At 37.7% G+C, this 25959-nt stretch overlaps 1 protein-coding gene across 2 annotated transcripts in view; it reads left to right on the plus strand.

The window, feature by feature from the left end:
- The window catches only part of GCSAML (germinal center associated signaling and motility like), an 87533-nt gene extending 62393 nt beyond the window's left edge, over positions 1 to 25140 (plus strand). For both annotated transcript variants that reach the window (XM_036239894.1, XM_036239895.1), the window contains 2 exons: positions 10506 to 10534; positions 24659 to 25140. In XM_036239894.1, the coding sequence (XP_036095787.1) occupies positions 10506 to 10534; positions 24659 to 24901 (272 nt within the window). In that variant the 3' untranslated portion in view covers positions 24902 to 25140. The remainder of the gene's footprint in view (positions 1 to 10505; positions 10535 to 24658) is intronic.
- The last annotated feature ends 819 nt before the right edge of the window (positions 25141 to 25959 follow it).

Below are 25959 nucleotides of genomic sequence, written 5' to 3' on the forward strand. Positions count from 1 at the left end.
CTCCCACATGACCCCAACCAGGCAATCAGGGCCAGGGATGAACTGCAACTGAGGTATATGCCCTTGACCAGAATCAAACCCATGTCTCTCTGATCCGCTGGCCAATGCTCTAACTGCTTAGCCAAATTAGTCAGGGAATAAATGTGTTTGTTAAGAATCTTGGCCGAGGACAAAGTGAGTGTGAGGAGGAACAGGGTTGGAAAACCATCCAAGGGAGTAAATGTGCAGCTGGAATAGTAAGAATGCTGGGTCAGCAGAGACACTATCTTAAGTACATGATTATCTAAAACACAGTATAGCCAAGGGAATTGCTAAGAAAATAAATTGAGCTGCATCCAGAGATCAGAAGCATTTGCCCCCTTGTGATGCTTCCCCTCACTCCAAGCCCTGTTTGCTTGTAGTTCATTGCACTGTGACAACTCCTGGCAGGTTGAGAGTTGGAAGAATCTTTTTGGTTCTCTCTATAGAGTATCATGTCATTTGCAAATAACGACAATTTTGCTTCTTTCTTTCCATTTTGGATATCTTTTCTTTCTTCTTTTTGTATGATTGCTGTGGCCAGGACTTCCAATACTATGAACAGTGGTGAGAGTGAACATCCTTATCTTGTTTCTGTTCTTAATGAAACAGTGTTCAGGTTTAAACCATTGAGTATAGTGTTAGCTGTGGGCATGTCATGTATAGCCTTTATTATGTTGAAGTGTGTTTCATCTACTTTGCTAAGAATTTTTTTCATAAACAGATGCTAGATTTTGTGAAATGCTTTTTCTGAATGTATTGATATGATTATATGATTTGTATCCTTCATTTTTTTAATGTGGTGTAGCATGTTAATTGATCTGTGGATATTGAATCAACCTTGCATCCCAGAAATAAATTCCACTTGATATATGATATATGATCTTTTAAATGTATTGTTGAATTTGGTCTACTAATATTTTGTTGAAGATTTTTGAATCTATGCTTATCAGGAAAATTGGTGTATAATTCTTTTTGGTAATGTCTTTGTCTGGTTTTGGCATCAGGAAATGCTGGCCTCATAAAATGAGCTTGGGAGCATTTCTTTCTCATCAGTTTCTTGGAACAGTTTGAAAATGATACGTATTAAATCTTGCTTAAATGTTTGGTAAAACTCACTATTCTTATGTATATTTAATTAATATTAGCAGGACCTATAACAATATCCTCTTGCTTATTTTTTTTTAATGGTCAATTCTTAGATGCATAACATCCTTTTTCATGATCAGGCTTTTCCTATGAGATCAATTTTATTGATGAACTTAACTTGCTTATGTGAGTAGAAATAACCCTATGTCAATGGAAAAAAGACCAGATGTTACCCACGGATCACACTGAAGATAAGATGCTCCACCAGCAAAAAAATTATGACTCATTTTATTGAGATACTTGCTTTATTGTGGTGGTCTGGAACCAAACCCACAATATCTCAGAGAAGAGAATGAAGATGGTGGCAGAGTGAATAAAAGCTACACAGACCATCTCCCAAGACCAAACTAAAATTACAACTAAAATAAAGACAAATTATCAGGGAAAACCAATTGAAGAGCAGCTAGAGGAGAGCCAGTACAACCAGGGGCAGAAATAGGACGCCAAATTGAGCCTGGTAGGAACTTTGGAGGCCCATGGGGGTAGGCTGAGAGCCCATGGACAGCAATGAGGGCTATATTAGTGGTGTGCATTTCCTGCTGAGAAAGCAGGGGTTTTTAAAAGCACCAAATCAGCTACAGCCACTCATCTTGAGCTCCAGCAGAGGGAGGGAAGACTGGACTGGAACTGTGTGGAGAGGGTCCGGGGCTCCTGGCTTAGGAGAGACCTGACAGCTGAATGGGAGGGCACTGGAGTTTTGTAATGAATCACTCCCTCATAGGGCATTATCCATATTACTCAAGAGCCCCTCCTCAGAGCCCCAGGGAGAAGCAACAGCTCCCCTGAAGGAATTCAACACCACCAGGCCAGGCCAAAGAAATGCAAATGGAGGCTCATTAACATCTAAAGTCTGATAGCAAGCTAGTGTCCCACCCACTGGAAATCCTCTTACAGCTGAGGGATTTTTTAATTCAGCTGAGAGTTACAAAATGAGGTTCATCAGGTAACTGAGACGAATAGCCTCCAGGCAAAAAACTAGAGGATAACCAAAACTTTCCTTGGCTAGTAAATCTACCCAGGAAAGTAAGACTTAAAAGTGGTGCTTACCATGGGTCCTCCCACACTAATCCAAATCAGTAGAGGCAGCCACATCCAGTGGAACAACACCCACAGGGAAAATTTGGCAGTCTCCAAAACCCACTGAGACAGCCAAAATGGTGAAACAAACAAACAAAAAACTCCTAATGAAAGAACACAATAATTCGACAGAAGATGAAATAAATGAAAGGGAAATGAGCAAGATATCAGAGGGTGAGTTTAGAGTAATAATCATGAGGAAGCTCAACAGCATGAGTAAAGATATAGATATATTGAAAACCAAACAATTTGAAATGAAGAATGACGTAGCAGAAATAAAGAACACATTAGAAGAAATAATCATCAGAGTAGAGGAAGCCAAGGATCAGATCAGTGAATTAGAAGACAGGGTAGAAAAAATCACCCATTCAGAAAACCAAAGAGAAAAAAACAATTAAAAAGCAAGAAGACAGCCTAAGAGAACTGTAGGACAATATAAAATGCAACAACATCTGCATCATAGGAGTTCCAAAATAAGAAGAAAATGAGCAAGTGTTAGAGAATATATTTAAAGAAATACTGACAGAAAACTTCCTTAGGTTGGTGAATAAAAAAGGCATACAAGTTAAAGAAGCACAGAGAGCCCCAAGGAAAAAGAGCACAAAGAGGCCCACACCAAAATACATAATAATTGAAATGCCAAAAATTAAAGGCGAAGGGAGAATCTTAAAGGCAGTAAGAGATAAACAAAAGGTTACCTAAAAAGGAACCCCCATAAGGCAATCAAGTGACTTCTCAACAGAAACACTACAGACCAGAAGGGAATGGCATGAAGTAATCAAAGTAATAAGAAACAAGGATCCAAAGCTACCCTATCCAGCAACCACAAAAATTTAAAGGACATAGCAAAAGCAGTCCTGAGAGGGAAGTTCATAGCACTACAGGCCTACTTCAAGAAACAAACAAACAAATTCTAATTGACTTTACCCTACAACTTAAAGAACTGGAAAGTAAACAAAAAGGAAAACCCAGAGCAAGTAGAAGGAAAGAAACAGTAAAGGTCAGCACAAAAATAAAAAATATGGAAACTAAAAAAACAATTCAAAAGATTAATGAAACAAAGAGCTGATTCTTTGATAAGATAAACAAGATTGATGAGCCCTTAGCCAGACTCACCAAGAAACAAAAAGAGAAAACCCAAATAAATAAAATCAGAAATGAAAGACGAGAAGTAACAAATGACACCACAGAAATACAAAGGATTATTAAAATATTATGAACAATTATATGCTAACAAGTTGGACAATCTAAGAGAAATGGACAAATTTCTACAAACACAGTCTTCCAAAACTGAACTGGGAAGAGATAGAAAACTTGAACAGACCAATAACAAAAAAGGAAATCGAAGATGTAATTAAGAATCTCCTAGCAAACAAAAGACCAGGCACGGATGACTTCACAGGGGAGTTTTACTGAACATTCAAAGATCTAACATGTATTCTCCTCAAACCATTCCAAAAAACCCAAGAAGAAGGAAGACTTCCAAACTCATTTTATGAGGCCAGCATAATTCTAATTCCAAAACCACATAAACACACTACAAAGAAAGAAAACTGCAGGCCAATATCCCAGATGAACATAGATGTCAAAATCCTTCTCAAAATATTAGCAAATAGGATCCAGCAGCACATTTATTCACCATGACCAAGTGGGATTCATCCCAGAGATGCAAGGAGGGTACAATATTTGCAAATCAATAAATGTGATACACCACATAAACAAAATGAAAGATAAAAACCATATGATCATAACAATAGATGCTGAAAAAACATTTGACAAAATCAGGCACCAATTTCTGATAAAAAAGCTCAGCAATGTGGTAATAGAGTGATCATATCTTGACATAATAAAGGCCATATATGAAATACCTACAGCAAACATCATACTCAGTGCTCAAAAACTGCAAGCATTTCTCTTAAAAGCAGGAACAAGACAGGGATGCCCATTCTTGACACTCTTATGTAATGTAGTACTGGAAGTCTTAGCCACAGCAATTAGACAAGAAGTAAAAATAAAAAGGATCTAAATTGGAAAGGAGGAAGTGAAACAGTCATTATTCAAAGCTGACATGATATGGTACATAGAAAACCCTAAAGACTCCATCAAAAATCTACTAGAGCTAATAAACAAATTTGTCAAAGTAGCAAGATAAAAATTTACATCAAGAAATTAACGGCATTCTTATGCACCAATAATGAACTCACAGAAAGAGAAATTAAAAAAAAAATTCCATTTACCATTGTGGCAAAAAAATTATGATACTGAGTAATAAACTTAACCAAAGAAGTAAAAAACCTATTTGCAGAAAACTACAAGACATTGAAAAAAGAAATAGAGGAAGATATAAAAAAGTGAAAGCATATACCTTGTTCATGGATTGGAAGAATTAACATCATTAAATGTCCATACAACCCAAGCAATCTATAGAGTCAATGTAATTCCCATCAAGATACCAATGACATATTTCACAGAACTAGAACAAATACTCCAAAAATTTATATGGAACCAAAATAGACCCCAAATAGCCACAGCAATTTTGAAAAAGAAGGACAAAGTAGGTGGGATCACAATACCAGATATCAGATTATACTACAAAGCCACTGTAATCAAAACAGCCTGGTACTGGCACAAGAACAGGCATATAGATCACTGGAACACAACAGAGAACCCAGAAATTGACCCAAGACATTATGCTCAATTTAATATTTGACAAAGTTGGAAGAGCATACAGTGGAGTCAAGACAGCCTCTTCAATAAATGGTGTTGGGAAAATTGGACAGCTACATGCAAAAAAAGATGGTAGACCACCAACTTACACCATACACAAGAATAAACTCAAAATGAATAAAAGACTTAAATGTGACTCAGAAATCCATAGAAATCCTAGATGGAAATGTAGACAACAAAATTTCAGACATCACACGCAGCAGAATTTTCACTGATTCAATTTTACCTTGGAGAAACAAAGGAAAAATTAATACATGGGACTACATCAAACTAAAAAGCTTCTGAGCAGTAAAAGAAACAACCATCAAAATGGAAATGGGAACCCACTATATGGGAGAGCATAATTGCCAACAATATATCAGGTAAGGAACTAATTTCCAAAATATAGTGAGTACTCATGCAACTCAACAAAAGGAAGACAAAGAATCCAAGTTAAAAAAGGGCAGAGAACCTGAATAGACATCTCTCCAAACAGGACATGCAAATGACCAGGAAACATATGAAAAAATGCTCAATGTTGCTAATCATCAGAAAGATGCAAATTAAAACAACAATGAGGTATCACCTCACACCTGTCAGAATGGCTGCCATCCACAAATCATCAAACAGCAAGTGCTGGCGAGGGTGTAGAGAAAAGATAAGTCTAGCACACTGCTGGTGAAAATGCAGACTGGTGCAACCACTATGGAAAACAATATGGTGTTTCCTTAAAACATTAAAAATTGAACTGCCATTTGACCCAGTGATCCCTCTTCTAGAAATATATCCTAAGAAGCCTGAAACACCAATCAGAAAGAATATATGTACCCCTATGTTCATAGCAGCACTATTTACAATTGCTAAGATCTGGAAATAGCCCCAATACCCATCAATAGATGAGTGGATAAAAAAGCTGTGGTATATATACACCATGGAATACTATTCAGCTGTAAGAGAGAAAGATCTCTTATCCTTTGAGACAACATGGAGGGTCCTGGAGAGTATAATGCTAAGCCAAATAAGCCAATCAGAGAAAGACAAATATCATGTGGTCTCACTTATTTGTGAAATACAATGAACAATACAAGCTGATGAAGAAAAGAGGCCCAGAGAATGGAAGTGGGGTGCAGACTGACAAACCTCAAAGGAGGGAGACAGTGGGGAGGGAAGAGATAAGCCACAGAACTTATATGCATGTATTCGTAATCAATGGACATAGACAACAATGCTGGGGGAGGGGGACAGGATTGGAAGGAGGGTGTCAATGGGTGAAAAAGGAGAAACATCTGTAACAAAAATAATAATGAATAAATAAATATATTATTTCTCTCTGTGAATTTGAATCTTTCCATCTATTATTTGACTAATCAGTTTTACTAGAATTCATTAATTTTATTATTTTTATGGAACCAAATTTGTATTTTATAAATCCTCTATCACAGGAGAGTCTCTCTGTCTCTGGGCTCAACTTCAACTGATATATGATTCACATAACTTCTAAGAGGCTTACCAAATATTTGTTGCTTTTATAGAAATAGGAGATATAAAGTGATTTGGATGAGGTTATTCTGAAATAATTCAGACTACTAACCCCCAGAAAACTTCACTGAGATGCAGTCTTCTTTATTTTTCTTAGACATGATATGTGTTTGTAGTAACCTAGGGTACCCACTCCTTCCCGTCACCAGCACCCATCAGCCTTATGTACTCTATGTAGTAGATCGTTATCATGTCCTGTGGATATATGACATGATCAACATTCCTGTAAAGCAGATTTCGACAGAGAAACAGAAATTGATAAAGCCCTGAGATACACCACCACAGCTGCACTGGTTTCCCTCCAATGAAATCAATGCATGCTAGAAATCTGCTTTTGTATTACTTTAGTCAAGTAAACAGACCTCAACTGCAACAGTAAGTGAAATTTAAGTCACTATCTCATTAAATTTGTGAAAATATCAAAGACCTAGCTATTCTTTACACAGGTCAAAAAAGGAAATTAAATGGAAAGTGATTAAAATAACAGTTTTGTATCTTTTTTTATAGTCAAATAAATAACTTTCTGATTTCATTAGGGAAGCTATATTGCTGTTGATTTGTTTATTTACATTCCATTTGGATCAAGTCACAAGAGCAGGTTAGGAGAATCAATGTGATGGTGCTCCCAGTTGGTCAACAAATCTATTTCACACAAGTTTTCAAGTTGTGATGAAATTTGCAGGATGTGTTTATGGACCCTTTTAGCCCATTAGAGAGACACAGGAAAACATTTTCCTTCCACTCTAATTAGTGGATTATTTCAGAACAATGTCTTTGGTCCTTTGGTTAGCTGAAATACATAACAAATCAAGTTTTTCTAGTAAATGAATTTCAAAATTATGATCCTTCAACAAAAATTACATTGTAATTTTCAAAAACCTATGGAGCATAATTAATGTAATGCTAGTTCATATTTGTGGAGTGCTTATTCCAAGCAGACATTGGTACAATGATATAACCTTTCCTCTAAATAATATTTTTTTTAAGTTTTTTCTTTATTGATTTTAGAGAGAGAGAGGAAGGGAGAGGGAGAGAGAGATAGAAACATTGATGAGTGAGAACATCAGTTGGCTGCCTCCTGCATGCCCCACACTGGGGATTTGGCCAACAACTTGGGCATGTGCCCTGCTGAGAATTGAACCAGCAGTCTCTTGGCATATGGGTCAACGCTGAACCACGGAGTCACATCGGCTGGGTCTAAATAATATTTTATCTGTAACTTACTTATTGTTAAAGGAAATACTATTATCGTTCAATATTTTGTTATGTTGCTTTTTATTTCTTCTTGGATCTGAGTAGTTTTTAATTTCAAGCATTGTTTTACATTTTTAGTTTTAAAGTTCTAAATTTATTGCATTATTATCAATTTCTGTGTCATTTCTGCATTGTGGGTTTTATCAATGGTCTTTGTTATAGATATAATATATCAACTTTGACACAAGTTACTATAGTCCTTAAATTTTGCTTTCTTCATATAGAAAATTGTCTTAAAATTTTAAAAAATACTACAACTTTAGATTGTGGTTGTGAAAATTATATTTAAAAAGTCAATGTCTATTTATTAGAACAATGCCTGATTCATTGAATTAAAAGTTTAAAGTAATGATTATATAATATGCTCCAGAAGCAATCAGATCATAGCTTAGTTTCTTCATTTATTATTCCTTTTTAATGATCTATTGGAGTAGTCATTTAGGCTGGCATCTTCCATTCAGGTGACTACAAGTAAACGTTAGTAAACCTTTCTGCCATATATGCTGTGGATCACTTGTTCCCATATTTTAATACATGGCATTCTTTCTGCCTCTAAATCAAACCAGGTGATTTGACTAAGACCAGAATCTCATACTTTGGAAGATTTGCTACTTTTAACAATTCCTGGTACCATGCGTTGCAGTTCAGTCACAATTATTGAGTTGAATTGCAGAGAAGACATTGTAAATCTACTAAGGTCTTAGAAATCATAATAGGGCTACCAGATTTATTTAAAAACAAATAGCAAGTTAAATTAGCATTTTAGAAAACATTGTACTCACTAATGTATTATCTCATGGACTTGGGAAAAGGAAGGATTTTAGGCCATTTTACGGGATACTGTCAGAAGGATAATAAGGCTACATTAATAGATTTGCTTTTATATTCTTATACTCTTAAATCTTTAGATATTTTTATATTTTTAAAATAATAAGTAATACATGTCCTGGCCAAGTGGCTTAGTTGGTTGGAGCATCATCCCATACACCAAAATGTTATGGGCTCAATTCCTGGTCAGGGCACATGTCTAGGTTTGGGGTTTGATCCCTGATTGGGGCATGTACAGCAACTGATCAATGTTTCTCTCTCTCCCGACCTAGCTCTCTAAAATCAATAAAAAATATATCCTTGGTGAGGATAAAAAATAACAAGGAGTACATGTGTGCAGGTGTACAAGGAAGAATAAAGACCCCAAAAGGAGTTTTAATCTGCTTTTTCTGAAAAAATATGGCAAAAGGGACTTTGCAGATGTAATTAAATTAAGACTATTAAGGTGGGTAGAGTATCCTGGATTATCCAAGTGAGCACCCACAGAGTAAACACAAAGATCCTTACAAGGTGGAAGATAGAATCAAAAGAGACAGTGCCAGATTGGTGTGGTGGGAGAAGAATTTGAACTACCATTGCTGGTTTTAGGTCACTGGCATTGAAGATAGAGGGGTCATGATCCAAGGAATGAGGGAAATCTCTGGAAACTGTAAAAGACAAAGATATGGAGTCTTTTCTTTCCAGTCAATAAAGTTAGAGTCTCATTATTAAAGACCAGAGAGGTTACCTCATCTAACAAGAGATACTTGTTGGATGTTGGCATTCAGTTTAATTGAGTTAATCAGAACTTCTCCCAGTTGTTCTTATTCTGATTCTAAGGGTCATATATGTTTTTCCAATCAATGTCTTAACTTCAAATAAGAAGTAAAGTATATTCAGAAGGTTAATTCAACTTACCTTTAGCTTCATAATGGCATGTTCCATGTTTTAAATATGAGACTAACTATGCTTGTTTCTAAATATTTTAACATCTTTAGCACCAATAGCAGGACCATTGTTCTTTGATTTCCTGATGCCTATCTCACTGACATTTGGTTCTCCAAATTGCTGTCTCTAATTCTAAACTGAATTATATACTTTAGGCAAAATAATTTTCTCAGTTTATAATTATAAAACAATATTAAAATAAAACATTTGTTTATAAATTATTGCATATGACTACATTTATGAAGATATGTGATTTTATGGATATATATGTAGCATTATAGAAGAATGATGAGTTATTAGAAATTATTAACATATTGTTGTTTTACATAATTTGTTAAATGTATTCTAAGAATTTGCTAAGAATCACTATCAAGCTTATTGGGTTGTGGATTTCAGAACCAGTAAATGTTCCTCTTATATATTGAGAATTTTGCCATATTTAGTATTCTGTGACTTCCTGAATTCTATCTTATTAAAAATATGAGTAGTGGATATCAGATTAACATATGTATAAATTGCTTCAGTATTCATATATATAATCAAACAGCCTGTATATTTGCATTTAGTCTGAATAATTTACTCATTATTTCAGTACCTCTGTTATGACTGTTCATCTTTCTTTTAAAATGATATGATTATCCTATGCTACTTTTATAGAAGTTATATCTTAAGGTTATAGCTATAATCATTCTTCCTTCATATTTCCCATACTCTATTTTCATAGCACGTTTATGGACAAAATTGTGTTATCCAATTCCAAAATCTGTTCTTCAGCAGCTTTGGTGTGTATCATTTACACAAGAACCATCATATTAATGCTGCCTCAGAACATGTCTCTTTACTTGATCTTGTCCTACAGCCTTGAACAGCTCTATAGTGATAGGCATAATGTCAGATGGGTCTCTTCACAGTTTTATCACTACATTCTACCCTTTTCACCTTCCCTCACCCCAAACTGTGATGGTCCAAAACTCTTACATTGGTTTTCTTTTATTTTTATCTTTTAGGTAAAGAAGTTTCATCTACTTCTAATCAGGTAATAAAAATATTACATTTTTTTGATAAATGTCAAAATCCAATGACCTTATTTTTTTGCTGATCTTTCCCTCCCTCCCTCCCTCCCTCCCTCCCTCCCTCCCTCCCTCCCTTCCTTCCTTCCTTCTTATTTTTAATTAATTAATTAATTTTTGTTACAGATGTTTCTCCCTTGTCCCCCACTGATTCAGCATTCCCCCTCCCTCCCCACCCTGACACAAGCTTTGTTGTCCAAGTCCATTGTTCATGTGTACATGCATATAAGTTCTGTGGTTTATCACTTCCCCCCACCCCCTCTTCTGGGGATTGTCAGTACCCAACTTCCACGTCTCTGGGACTACCCCATTCCTCAGACTGTTATGTTCATTATATTCCACAAATGAGTGAGATCATATGATACTTGTCTTTCTCTGTTTCACTTGTTTCACTTAGGATAATACTTTCCAGGTCCCATCTCAAAGGATAAGAGCCCTTTCTTTCTTACAGCTGCATAGTACTCCATTGTGTATATGTACCACAACCTTTTTATCCATTTGTCTACTGCTGGACATTTGGGCTGTTTCCAGATCTTAGCTATTGTAAATAGTACTTCTATGAACATGGGGGTATATATATTCTTTCTGATTGGTGTTTCAGGCTTCTCAGGGTATATTCCTAGGAGTGGGGCCACTGGGTCAAATGGCAGTTTAATTTTTAATTTTTTGAGGTAACACCATATTGTTTTCCATAGTGGTTGCACCAGTCTGCATTCCCACCAGCAGTGTTCTAGAGTCCCCTTTTTTCCACACCCTTGCCAACACTTGTTGTTGTTGTTTTTAATAGTTGCATAATTTTAATGACTATCTACAAAGGAAGTACAATAAGCCACTTCTGTCTATGAGGAACATTCATTCTAACATCTTTTTCTTTTTACCCTCAACTGTAGCTTTTTTTTTTTTTTTTTTTTTAATCCTCACCCGAGGACATTTTTTGTTCAGGTAGAGTGGGAGGGAGAGAGAGGAAGAGAGAGAGAGAGAGAGAGAGAGAGAAACATCGACATGAAAGGGACACATCGAGTGGCTGCCACCCGCACGACCGACCAGGGCCGGGGACAAACTGCAACCAAGGTACATGCCCTTAGCAGGAACCGAACCTGGGTCCCTCGGGACCGCAGGCTGATGCTCTAACTGCTGAGCCCAACCGACCAGGGCTCAACTGTAGCTTTTTAAAAGAAATTTAATTAATTAATTAATTTTTGTTACAGATGTTTCTATTTTTTACCCCACTGATTCCCCCCTCGCCCCTCTCCCCGCCCTGTCCCAAGCTTTGTTGTCCATGTCCACTGTTCTTGCATATAAGTTCTGTAGTTTATCTTTCCCCCATTACTACACCTCTTCTGAGGATTGTCAGTCTGTACCCCACTTCCATGTCTCTGGGACTACCCCATTCCTCAGACTGTTATGTTCATTATATTCCAAAAATAAACACTTGTTTGATGATTAGTTGATGGCGGCCACTCTGACAGGTGTGAGGTGATACCTCATAATGTTTTAGTTTGCATCTCCCTCATGATTAGTGACATTGACCATTTCTTCATATGTCTCTTAGCCATTTGTATGTCCTGTTTGGAGAGGTGTCCATTTAGTTCTTCTGTCCATTTTTTAATTGGGTTTTTTGTCTTCCTTTTGTTGAGTTGTATGAGTACTCTATATATTTTGGAAATTAACCCCTTATCTGATATATCATTGGCAATTATGCTTTTCCATTGAGTGGGTTGCCTTTTTATTTTGGTGGTTGATTCTTTTGCTGTGCAGAAGCTTTTGAGTTTGATAGAGTCCCTTGTGCTCATTTTCTTCTTTGTTTCCATTGCCTTAGGTGATGTATCAGTGAAAATTCTACGTATGATGTCTGAAATTTTGTTGCCTACATTATCTTCTATCATTTTTATGGATTCATGAGTCACATTAAAGCTTTTTATCCATTTTGAGTTTATTCTTGTGGACGTTGTGAATTGAAGGTGTAGTTCTATTTTTTTGCATGTAGCTATCCAATTTTCCCAACACCATTTATTAAAGAGGCTGTCTTTACTCCATATATGCTCTTGCCACCTTTGTCAAATATTAATTGAGCATATTGCCTTGGGTCCATTTGTGGGTTCTCAGTTCTGTTCCACTGGTCCATATGCTTGTTCTTGAACTAGTACCAGGCTGTTCTGATTACAATGGCTTTGTAGTATAACCTGAAATCTGGTATTGTTATCCCTCCAACTTTGTTCTTCTTTTTCAAGATTACTGTGGCTATTCTAGGTCTTTTTTTGGTTCCATATGAACGTTTGAGGTATTTGTTCTAGTTCTGTGAAGTATGTCGTCGGTATTTTGATGGGGATTGCATTGAATCTATACATTGCTTTTGGTAGTATGGACATTTTAATCATTTGTTTATTTATTTATTCATTTATTTATTTATTTTAATTTTTTTTTGTTACAGATGCTTCTCCTTTTTACCCCATTGACACCCTCCTACCCATCCCACCCCCTAACCCCCCGCCCCATCCCTGGCTTTGTTGTCCATGTCCATTTGTTATGCATACATGCATATAAGTTTTATGGTTCATCTCTTCCCACACCCCATCTCCTGTTCTGAGGGATGTCAGCCGGTGCCCTACATCCATGTTTCTAGGTCTACCGTATTCCTCAGACTGTTATGTTTACTATATACCATATATAAGTGAGATCATGTGGTATTTGTCTTTTTCTGCTTGGCTTATTTTACTCAGGATAATACTCTCCAGGTCAGTCCATGTTGTCTCAAAGGATAAGAGATCTTTTTTTCTTACTGCTGCACAGTACTCCATTGTATATATGTACCACTGCCTTTTTATCCATTGGTCTACTGATGGACACTTGGGCTGTTTCCAGATCTTAACTATTGTAAATAGTGCTGTTATAAACATGGGGGTACATATATTCTTCCTGATTGGTGTTTCAGGCTTCTTAGGGTATATTCCTAGCAGTGGGATCACTGGGTCAAATGGAAGGTCAAAGTTTAATTTTTTGAGGTAACACCATATTGTTTTCCATAGTGGTTGCACCAGTCTGCATTCCCACCAGCAGTGTACTAGAGTCCCCATTTCTCCACACCCTCGCCAACACTTGTTGTTTGATGATTTGTTGATGGTGGCCATTCTGACAGGTGTGAGGTGATACCTCATTGTTGTTTTAATTTGCATCTCTCTGATGATTAGTGATGTTGAGCATTTCTTCATATGTCTCTTGGCCATTTGTATGTCCTGTTTGGAGAGGTGTCTATATAGTTCTTCTGCCCATTTTTAATTGGGTTCTTTGTCTTCCTTTTGTTGAGTTGTATGAGCACTCTATATACATTGGAAATTAACCCCTTATCTGACATATCATTGGCAATGATGTTCTCCCATACAGTGGGTTGCTTTTCATTTTGATGATTTTTTTTTAGCTGTGCAGAAACTTTTGAGTTTGATGTAGTCTCATGTGTTCATTTTCTCCTTTGTTTCTGTTGCCTTAGGTGATGTATCAGTGAGAATTCTGCTGCGTATGATGTTCGAAATGTTGATGCCTACATTTACTTCTAGAATTTTTGTGGATTCACGGGTCACATTTAACTCTTTTATCCTTTTTGAGTTTATTTTTGTGTATGGTGTAAGTTGATGGTCTAGTTTCATTTTTTTGCATGTAGCTGTCCAATTTTACCAACACCATTTATTAAAGAGGCTGTCTTTACTCCACTGTATGCTCTTGCCACCTTTGTCAAACATTATTTGAGCATATTGCCTTGGGTCTATTTCTGGGTTTTCAGTTCTGTTCCACTGGTCTATATGCCTGTTCTTGTGCCAGTACCAGGCTGTTTTGATTACAGTCGCTTTGTAGTATAATCTGATATCTGGTATTGTGATCCCACCTACTTTGTCCTTCTTTTTCAAAATTGCTGTGGCTATTTGGGGTCTTTTTTGGTTCTATATGAACTTTTGATGTATTTGTTCTAGTTCTGTGAAGTATTTAGTTGGTATTTTGAAGGGGATTGCATTGAATCTCTAGATTGCTTTGGGTAGTTTGGACATTTTAATAATGTTAAAATGTTAATTCTTCCAATCCTTGAACAAGGTATGTGCTTTCACTTTTTTATTTTTTTATATCTTCCTCTATTTCTTTTTTCAATGTCCTATAGTTTTCTGTAAATAGGTCCTTTACTTCTCTGGTTAAGTTTATTCCTAGGTATCTTAATTTTTTTGCCGCAATGGTAAATGAGATTGTTTTTTCAGTTTCTCTTTCTTTGAGTTCATCATTGGTGTATACGAATTCCGTCGATTTCCTGACATTAATTTTGTATCCTGCTACTTAGTCAAATGCGTTTATTAAGTCTAGTAGATTTTTGATGGAGTCTTTAGGGTTTTCTATGTATAATATTATGTCATCTGCAAATAATGACAGTCTCACTACCTCCTTTCCTATTTGGATCCCTTTTATTTTTCCTCATGTTTGATTGCTGTGGCTAAGACTTCCAGTACTATGTTAAATAAGAATGGTGAAAGTGGACATCCCTGTCCTGTTCCTGTTCTTAAGGGAAATGCTTTAATTTTTGCCCATTGAGTATGATGTTGCATGTAGGTCTTTCATATATGGTTTTTATTATGTCGCAATATGATCCCTCTATTCCCACATTGCTGCGTGTTTTTATCAGAAATGGATGCTGGATTTTGTTGAATGCTTTTTCAGCATCTATTGATATGATCATGTGGTTTTTATTCTTCATTTTGTTTATGTGGTGTATCACATTTATTGATTTGCGAATATTGTACCAGCCTTGCATCCCTGGAATGAATCCCACTTGGTCATGGTGAATAATTTTTTTGATGAATTGCTGAATCTGATTTGTTAGTATTTTGTTCACGATTTTGGCATCTATGTTCATCAGGGATATTGGCCTGTAGTTTTCTTTCTTTGTAGTGTCTTTTTCTGGTTTTGGAATTAGAATTATGCTGGCCTCATAGAACGAGTTTGGAAGTCTTTCTTCTTCTTGAATTTTTTGAAATAGTTTGAGGAGAATGGGTGTTAGTTCTTCTTTGAATGTTCGGTAAAACTCCCCCATCTGGGAGCCATCTGGGCCTGGGCTTTTGTTTGCAGGGAGAGTCGTGATTACCTCTTCAATTTCCTTAGTTGTTATTGGTCTGTTCAAGTTTTCTATCTCTTCCAGGTTCAATTTTGGGAGACTGTGTGTTTCTAGAAATTTGTCCATTTTGCATAGATTGTTTAAATTGTTGCCATATAGTTGTTCATAGTAGCTGTGAACAATCTTTTGTATTTCTGTGGTGTTAGTTGTTACTTCTCCTCTTTCATTTCTGATTTTGTGTATTTGCGTTCTCTCTCTTTGTTTCTTGGTGAGTGTAGCTAAGGGTCCATCAATCTTGTTTATCTTTTCGAAAAACCAGCTCTTTGTTTCATTGATCCTATGAATTGTTTTTTTGGTCTCTATGTCATTTATTTCTGCTCTGATCTTTACTATTTCCTTCCTTCTACTTGCTCTGGGCTGTTCTTTTTGTTTGCTTTCTTATTCTTTAAGTTGTGAGGTTAGACAGTCAATTAGAAATTTTTCATGTTTCAAGAGTTAGGCCTGTAGTGCTATGAATTTCCCTCTCAGAACTGCTTTTTCTGCATCCCAAAGATTTTGTGTTGATGTGTGTTCATTTTCGTTGGTTTCCAGGAAGCTTTTAATTTCTTTCTTGATTTCCTCAGTAACCCATTCATTGTTTAATAACATGCTATTTAGACACCATGTGTTCAAATGTCTTTGCATGTTCTTATTGCAATTGATTTCTAATTTCATGCCCTTGTGATCTGAAAAGATGCTTGATATGATTGGAGTCTTCTTGAACTTGTAGAGATTTAGTTTGTGTCCTATCATGTGGTCTATCTTTGAGAATGTCCCATGTGCACTTGAGAAGAATGTGAATTCCGTAGTTTTGGGGGGTAATTCTCTGTAGATTTCTATTAAATCCATTTGGTCTAGTGTTTCATTTAGAGTCTCAGTTTCCTTTTAATTTTTTGTCTAGAGGATCTATCCAGTTCTCTCAATGGAGATTGAAATCCCCACCTATGATTGTATTGCTGTCGATTTCTCCCTGGAAGTCCTTCTGAAGATTTTTAATATATTTTGGAGCTCCTATATTTGGTGCATATATGTTTATCAAGGTTATATCTTCCTGTTGGTTATATGCTTTCAATATTATGTAGTGGCCTTCTGTGTCTCTAGTTATGGCCTTCATTTTGAAATCTATTTTATCAGATATGAGTATTGCTATCCCAGCTTTCTTTTGCTTTCCATTTGCTTGGAAAATTTTTTTCCATCCCTTCACTTTCAACCTATGTGGGTCTTTTGTTGTGAAGTGGGTCTCTTGTAAACAACATATAGATGAGTCATGCTCTATTATACAATCAGCTACTCTGTGTCTTTTTATCGGAGCATTCAAATGATTCACATTTAAAGAGATAATTGATATGTACTTATTTTTTGCCATTTTTGTTTAGTGTGGTTATATTTTTCTTCCTATTTCTTCTACTAATTACAGTAGTCCTTTTAACATTTTTTGCAGTGCTGGTTTTGTGCTAATGTATTCCCTTAGCCTTTTTTTGTGTGTCTGGGAAGCTCTATATTTGACCTTCTATTTTGAATGATAGCTTTGCTGGGTAGAGTAGTCTTGGATTCAGATCCTTATTTTTCATGACCCTGATTATTTCATGCCATTTCCTTTTGGCCTGTAGTGTTTATTGTGAGACGTCAGCTCAGAGCCTTATGGGTGCTCTTTTGTAGGTAACCTGTTGCTTATCTCTTGCTGTCTTTAGGATTCTCTCTTTGTCTTTTACTTTTGGCATTTTCATTACTATGTGTCTTGATGTGGGCCTGTTTCGGTTCTTCTTACTTGGGGCTCTCTGTGCTTCTTGATCTTGAATGCCTTCTTCGTTCACCACGTTAGGAAATTTTTCTGTCACTATTTCTTTGAATATATTCTCTAACCCTTGCTCATTTTCTTCTTCTTTGGGGACTCCTATGATGCGAATATTATTACATTTCCAATTGTCCCACAGTTCTCTTAAGCTGTCTTCCTGTTTTATAATAGTTTTTTCCTTTTGGTTTTCTGATTGGTTGATTTTTTCTACCCTGTCTTCTAATTCACTGATCCGGTCCTCAGCTTCCTCTACTCTGCTTTTTAGTCCTTCCAATGTTTCTTAATTTTTGCTATGTCATTCTTCATTTCCACTTGGTTGGTTTTCAATGTTTCTCTATCTTTACTCATGATGCTGATGTCCTTACTCATGCTATTGAGCTTCCTCAAGATCATGGCTCTGAACTCTGCCTGTGATAATTTGCTTAACTGCATTTCATTGATTGCATCTTCGATAGAGTTTTCTTGTTCTTTCATTTGGGATATGTTTTTTTGTTTCATCATTTTGGGTGTCCTAGTGGGTTTTGGATCCTGCCAAATTTTCCCTGTTGGTGTCAGTGTTCTGCTGTTTGTGTCTCTCTCTACTGGGTTTGGATGAGCCTGGGTGGGCCCACGTTTAACACCACTGTCAAGTCTTACTTTCCTGGGTAGATTTGCAAGCCCACAAAAAGTTCAGTTATTCTCTATTATTTTCCTGGGGGCTTGTAGTCTCTGTTACTCTGTGCCTTGGAATGTAGCCCTGGTGTTCTGCACAAAAGGATTTCCAGAGGGTAGGATAGATGCTGGTTGTTAATGAGCCTCAATTTGTATTTCTTTGCTTCACCTGGGAAAGACTGAATCTCTGAGGGGGATTGGGGTGCTGCTTTTCCCCACAACTCTGGGAAGGAGCACACTGGCCACTGTCTTTTGTGGCCACAACTCAGCAAAACTCAGAGTGCCCTCCAACTCCTGTTGTCCCCACAGAATTCCTGCCCTGTCTGTCTTCCCTCTGTGGTAGCCCCCAGGTAAATGACTGTGGCTATTTTAGGGCTTTGAACTGGCTCCTTGCATTGTGAAGCAGGCTTGGTCTTTATTCCCCAAGGGCGCTGCTCCCAGCTAAAACTGCTGCTGTCTATGGGCTTCCAGTCTGCCACCTCTTGTGCCTCCGCAGATCCTACCAGTGTCCCTGGTTATATGATCTTGTCCTGCTGCTTTTCTGTTGCTTCTCTCCAAGGATTTGTCTTTATTTTAGTTGTAATTCTCATTTGGTCCTGGGAGATCGTTTGTGTAGCTTCCATTCCCTCGGACTCCATTTTCACATCCTCTATGCCTATCTTGTGTGCAGCTGGGTAGCACAGACCTCTCTGGTGTCCCTGCAGGTCCTGTGAGTAACTGGATCACACAGTCCCTGCTGTGTCGCACAGGCCTCTCTGGTGCTTCAGAAACCTGCAAGTCCCGTGGGTGGGCTGCTGGATCACACCAGTCTCTCCCCAATGACTTTATATAAGCATCGTTGTAGGTCTACCTTTGCTTGCATATTCTGAATGCATCAATCAATGTCTTTTACATGTTAAATAATATCTTTGGTAATTTTAATCCAGAAACAAAAATAACATAAAAAATTAACAATACTTTAACTGATTCAAAGATTGGAAAGTTCTTGTTGTTTCCATTCTACTGAAATCTGTTATTTTAACTTTAAGACCATTATAACAAAAATTAAAGCAAATAAATACACACTTATAATCTGACCACTATAAAATATTAATTCTTTTTAGCTTTCCACATTTGTTTCCAATCCTTATGTCTATAAATTTATATTTACAAATGGTGGATATTAACAAACATATGAAAATAGTTTATTTCTTTTAATAATACATCACAAGCATTTTATTAATTTAATTATTATGTTGTATCTTAATTAAAACATTTTTATTTTATCGTGAATGCTCATGATTTTCAATCAGTGTGCCACAATAAATTTTAAAACATGCAATACCTGAGTATTTAGTCAGGGGCAATGACCTATTTTCCCTTAGATTGTCAAATTAAAAAAAAAAATGACAAGAGCCAACACAATAGTTGTGAATGAATCAAAATTATACCTACTTTTTTGCCCTGGTTGGTGTGGTTCAGTTGGTTTGGTGTTGTCTCATGCACTGAAAGGTGGCTGGTTTAATTCCCAGTCAGAGTACAATCCAGAGTTGTAGGATACATCCCCAGTGGGGGACATGCAAAAGGGCACCAACATGATAATACAAGGAGAAGTGATAATGACAACCACCAAGGAGATTTAGAGCCTGTTTTAGAGGCACCTTTTCTTTCTTCCCATCATAAAAAAAAGCTCTGAGGAGCAGGAGTGCAATGATGAAGCTTCTCAGGAAGAAGAGGGATTTGTGGACATGTCTCCTCTCTTACAAGCCCATCATGCTATGGAAAGCATGGAAGAGTTTGTAAGGAATGGGGAGGTTGATGTGCTATTAGAGTAAGTAAAGGATAATGACTTTCTTTCACATGGACACTGGCCTCCTATGCCTTCCTTTTTTATTTTTATTTTTATTTTTTTAATCCTCACCGGAGGACATTTTTCCATTTTTTGTTCAGGTAGAGTGGGAGGGAGAGAGAGGAACAGAAGGAGAGAGAGAAACATTGATGCGAAAGGAACACATCGAGTGGCTGCCACCCGCACGACCGACCAGGGCCGGGGACAAACTGCAACCGAGGTACATGCCCTAAGCGGGAACCGAACCCGGGTCTCTCAGGACCGCAGGCCAACGCTCTAACCGCTGAGCCAAACCGGCCAGGGCTCCTATGCCTTCTTTTATTGATTGATTGATGGATTGATTTTTAGAGAGAGAAAGGAAGGGAGAGAGAGAGAGAATGGTTTGCTGTTCTACTTATCTATACATTCATTGATTCTTATATGTGCCCTGACCAAGGATTGAACCCTCAACCTTGGCATATTGGTGCTATGCTCTGACCAACTGAGCTACCTGGTTAGGGTTCCTCTATGCCTTTTACCCAGACCTGTTTTAAGAGCGTTTTCGAACACACACAGAGACAGGCAACATCTGGATACATCTCTCAGGTCGTGTATTCTTCTTGTCCCTGGGATCTTTTATCAGCAGTTCTCAACCTGTGGGTTGTGACCCCTTTGGGGTTGCCTAAGACCATCGGAAAACACATATTTCTGATGGTCTTAGGAATCGAGACATCACTCCTCTATCCATCTCCAGGCGGGTCCACCCACATGCAGATATGCCCACATACAACATGTGGAACTGTATTAAAGGGTCGCGGCATTAGGAAGGTTGAGAACCACTGTTTTATATGTTTCAACATCTCCTGTGTGGTGCCTCTGCAAGAGAAGGTGGTCTTTGGATTAGTCTTCTTGGAGGCCATTCTTTTTTAGGTCTCTTGCACACAGTCCACTGGCATTCAGAAGGAGGTCTTTTGACTCTTCTCTAAACTGGATTACTCTGGTATTGCCCTTTTGATTATGGGAAGTATTGTTTCTTGGATTTTATTCTTTCTACTGTAATCCACAACCATGCTTTATCTATTTGATTGTCATCTATGTGCTGGACATTGCAGCCATTATAGTGTCCCAATGAGACTTGTTTGCTACCCAGCATTATTGAGGACTAAGACAGAGTATTTTGGGGCCTAGTCCTGAGTGGAATCATTCCTGCATAGCACTATGTCATCTCGGAGGGTTTCCTGAAAGCTGCCACCATAGGACAGATCGACTGGTGGATGCTGATGGCCAGCCTGTATATTATGGGGCTTCCATGTATGCTATCCACATATCCAAACACTTCTTTCCTGGCAAGTGTGACATCTGCTTTCACTCTCATCAGCTCTTACATATCTTTGTGGTTGCTGGTGCTTTTGTTCACACCCACAGGTCCTCCCATGATTGGCAGAGGTTACAGTGAAGAGGAGTCACTGTAACACTTACCAGTAGCCAGGGACTGGGACTCTGAACCAGGGCCAGCAGGCTTCCTTTCCTGGCTAATGATTGATACCAGTACCAAATGAACACTAAAACACTGACAGCCTTTTGGGCTTGGTGACACCCAAGGGTCTCCACCAGGCACATGATGGAGAAGAGAAAAACACAAGTAAATCATACCTCAAAGGGTGCAGTGCGTCAATTTGGAGAAAAGGAGAAATGGCCGAAACATTGTCGTATTCTTGGGATGTACTGACTGAGGGCTCTGTAAGACCTTTGGAAAACTGGCTTCTGTGCCGTATCATATTTATTTGTAGCAGATGGGGAAACAGTTAGCTTGCAGTTCATTCTTCTTCCTTTCGCTCTCCTTAAAACAATAGTGCAAACCAATTTAGGTGAACATTTATATTCTATTAAAGGGAGGGAATGTGATTTTAGATGCTCTCTTGTGAGAATAAACAAATTAATATAATAATATTTCTAACTTACTATTTAAGAATTTACACAAATGTTTAAAACATAACAGTAGGGGAGGAAGGGTGAATTTTTGTACAGAATGAAATATACAAGTACCACACACTAAGTTTTGCACAAAGTGACTGTAAGAAATAGCCCCAGAATGTATAATGCCTTGGTGCACCAAGTTGCCTTTTAAAGGTTGACATACCCTGGACCCTGGTGGATCAGAGACTATATAGTCCCATTCCAGTGATCACATGACGACTCTCACGCCTGAGAGCCTCCGGGAGTCCTGAGGTAGAAAGAGTTGGTATGCATTTTCTCAGTGGAAGCAGCACACAAACAGCAAACACAATGTTAAAGGCTCTAATTAATGTGTCCTTTGAGAAACCAACTTATTTTCTATGCTGATGACCCTAAGAAGAAGAGCCACCTGCTTGGGAAAGTCAATTGCTAGCAAAGTGGTAGTAGAGACAGTAGGAGGAGCTCCGGAAATGTTAACACAGGGGTTGTCCTGATTACTTCCTGGCATCCTGTTCAATTTTCTGGTGATTTTTATCTGATTGCAGGGATGTGATAGTTTTCCATATCTTTGTTATGGAGCTTTGGAATACCCTGGAAATTTCCCTCTATTAAAATCACTGCCTTAACTCTCCTTCTTACTCCTGAGAATAAAAATTAATCTTTCCCTGGCATCATCATTCTTGGCATAGAGCCAGCCAGAAGAGTCTGCTTTGTCCAGGTGCCTCCTGAGCAAGCTTTCTTTGGGAGGAAGCTTCCTCTGGATTAGGAAAGATGAGTTTCACCTCTTGGACACTGTCATGGTGAGCCTCAGTATGACAGATATATCAGCTCTTTTTGAACAAAAAAGCCAGTTGAATCCTTATAAAGCAGGCCCTATTCCCACCATAGAGTTATCAGCAGTCCCTGAACCCCACTTTTAAGGAAGAATGAGGTGGGAAGTTTTAAAAGTAAATTGTATGTCATTACCAGTGAGTCTGGTAGAATCTTTAAAGCTGGATCTTTGAAGAGTTGCTAGAAGTAAAAGATAGCTTATGTCTTAAGATATACTTTGTTACGGTGTCAGGGAGAGCGGAAGGGGAAGGCTCTGGTTCATAGAATTCTCATTTTGGCTCAGCAAACCACCCAAATAGCATTAGAGTCGTAGGTGACTTACTATCATCCAAGGATTCAAGTGATTATTACATCCTGGGGGTTGTGCACTAAACATTGAGGCCCTAAGTGTGAGGCATCCTTCACTGGGTGTTTGGGAATATGGGAAGGGTCTCCTATTTATTCCATATAGAGTTTTCTTGGTTCTTTCTCTCTTTTCTCTCCCCTTCCAATCTCCAGAAGAATCTGGAAACCAGGGAGAAAGAATATGGATTCTTGTGAAGAACTTGTGAAGAACTTAAGAGTATTTTGGTTCTGGATAAGGTCACTGCCCTGGATGCTAATGTGTGGATCCAACAGAAAGACTCAGTGTGTGAACTGGTTCAGTGCCTGACAGAATAAAGAATAGTTTACTCCCTTTGAGGAGACAGTCCAGCAGGACAGTGACCATGTTGAATGAAGCTCACTTAGTTACATGGAAGCGACAGCACACATAAGAAGCCAGACTTGCTCTTTAGTGATACACTTTGGGATATGGGATATAAGATGCAGCCTTAAAACACCACCAACAGAGGCAGCTGTCTCTGGGCTCTCACCACCCCCACCTTCAAAGGAGGAGTTGAATCTGGTTCTACCTAGCATAAACCCTTAAGAAAAATGAAATTTAATATCAACGATGTATAATCCAGTAAAAAATATTTCTCTTTTGGGTGTGTGTATGTCTGTGTAGGGGTCTGTGTGCCCATTTGTATGTGTGGGTCTATGAGCAACTCACAACCAACAGCCTCACTGCACTTGATCTTACAGTGCTTGCTGAGAACTCTCACCAGGTTGGCGTCTGATGCCTTGCTCCCAGCAGTCAGAAGCTTGCTTGCTCTGTGCAGATTTTTAGTTTTCTTTTTTTGGCCCTTGGCTGATTAGGACCTCTACAGCTTCATTCTATCACTATTAAATAGTGGTCTTTTTCAATATTGTTTCCTTCCCCTTTATAAATTGCTGAATCTACAAAGCACATCTTTGGGGCTCATAGAAAGTTGGGGTTTCAAAAGGCATCTGTGTGATGGTTCCATTCACCATGGGATTTCCATACTTGCTGTATTCTCAACTTCTAATAAAAAGAACTAAATGAAATATGAAAAAAATGTACTTACACTCTAAATTTTATTAATTGTATTTTATCTTATAAATATTTATAGTTATGTAACTCTATTAGTTACTTATTGAGTTCTGTCTCAATATATGTGAACTAAAGTATACAAGTGCTTTTCTCTAGAATTCAGAGGAATAACAGTATCCTTCTTTTCTCTTTCTCTCTCTTTTTTAAATGTGAGGTGAAACTAAAGCAGAGTGAGTAATAACTTAGAGCATACAGAGTGGGAGAAGGGTAGGTTTACAATTTTTTTGTATGGAAAAAAATACAATAATTAATTAGTAATAATAGAAGAATAATATCAGTGTTTTGTGTACTAACTGTAAACCTACTTTTGCCCCACCCTGTGGTATGCATTGCTAATATGAAGTCTCTAAGACATCGGGGACTGAAGAAAAAACTTTGGACACCTGAAGTGTGAGATCACTATCAGAGGAGAGAGGAGAGATGGGGCACTGAGTTCAAATGTGATGGATGATTCTGGATCTTTGATTTCTTTCTTCTTTGTGCTTGGCAGGAAAATAATAGTGGCGGTGATTCTGAAGAAGTGTGCTACACTGTCATTAGTCCCAGCTCCTATCATAGGCCTTCCTTGAGCTCCAATGACAATGGTTATGAGAACATTGACTCTGCCACAAAGAGAGTGAAATCATTTAAAGAAGGGTCAGAAACAGAATACGCCCTCCTCAGGACGACTGACATCACCAGGCCTTCTCCCTGCACCCCTGAGCATGATTATGAACTTGTGCTTCCCTACTAGACACCTCATCCTCATCATCTTTCAGTACCAAAGATGGTACAGAGTAATGGCTTCTGGGGAAGTTTCTCTCAGCAGTTCATAAACATTCATTTCTGGCCAGAGTTTAGACATGATGTCCTTTTACTATATTGCTTTGGGAGACTTTTTTATTTTTATTTTTTATCCTCACCTGAGGACATTTTTTCGATATTTTGTTCAGATAGAGTGGGAGGGAGAAAGAGAGAGAGAGAAACATCGACGTTAAAGGGACACATCGAGTGGTTGCCACCCACATGACCCAACCAGGGCTGGGGACAAACTGCAACCATGGTACATGCCCTTAGCGGGAACTGAACCCGGGTCTCTCCAGCATGCAGGCTGACACTCTAACCACTAAGCCAAACCAGCCAGGGCTGCCAAGTTTTTAAACATGGCATCCCTATGGTTTGTGTGAAGCCATATACACTGACATCTTTCTGTTTGTAAGATTTGAAGACATGGAGATGGTGGGGAAACTTTTCTAGGACAATAAGCATCCACAAATATATGACCTAAAACATTCAATTCTAATCATGTTCTCCAAATTTCAAATGCCAATATTTTCATTCCTAATTATGTATTCTATTTTCAAAGTGTGAACTACTCAATAAACTTTTAAAATATAAGACCAGTTATGAGACCCTTCAATTTTGTCTTTTCTATGTATTTGAAATTTTACTTGTAGTAGTTAATGTTTCAAGAATCAATAGTTACTGATATTTGCTTTTCTGAGAGGAGAAACTGAGTGTGTCATTAATTTAAAAAAAAAAAAAAAAGGAAATGCATCAGGCTTAGTTGCCCATTTGCTTTCTTTCAATAATAAATAGAATGATTTTGTTCAAATATTAGCAAAAAACAAAAATGATTGTGTGCCTATAGCCTTGATAACAACATACTAGGTAATTTAACCCATGATTATTTGCCTGTGCTAAAGAGTGAATAGTCTCCGATTTTATTTTTAATTTATTTTTATTTTTAATTTTATTTTTGTTACAGATGTTTCTCCTTTTTTACCGCGTTGACACTCTCCTCCCCATCCC

The sequence above is a fragment of the Molossus molossus genome, unplaced genomic scaffold (genome assembly GCF_014108415.1).
Source record: "Molossus molossus isolate mMolMol1 unplaced genomic scaffold, mMolMol1.p scaffold_m16_p_4, whole genome shotgun sequence".
NCBI classification, from domain to species: domain Eukaryota; kingdom Metazoa; phylum Chordata; class Mammalia; order Chiroptera; family Molossidae; genus Molossus; species Molossus molossus.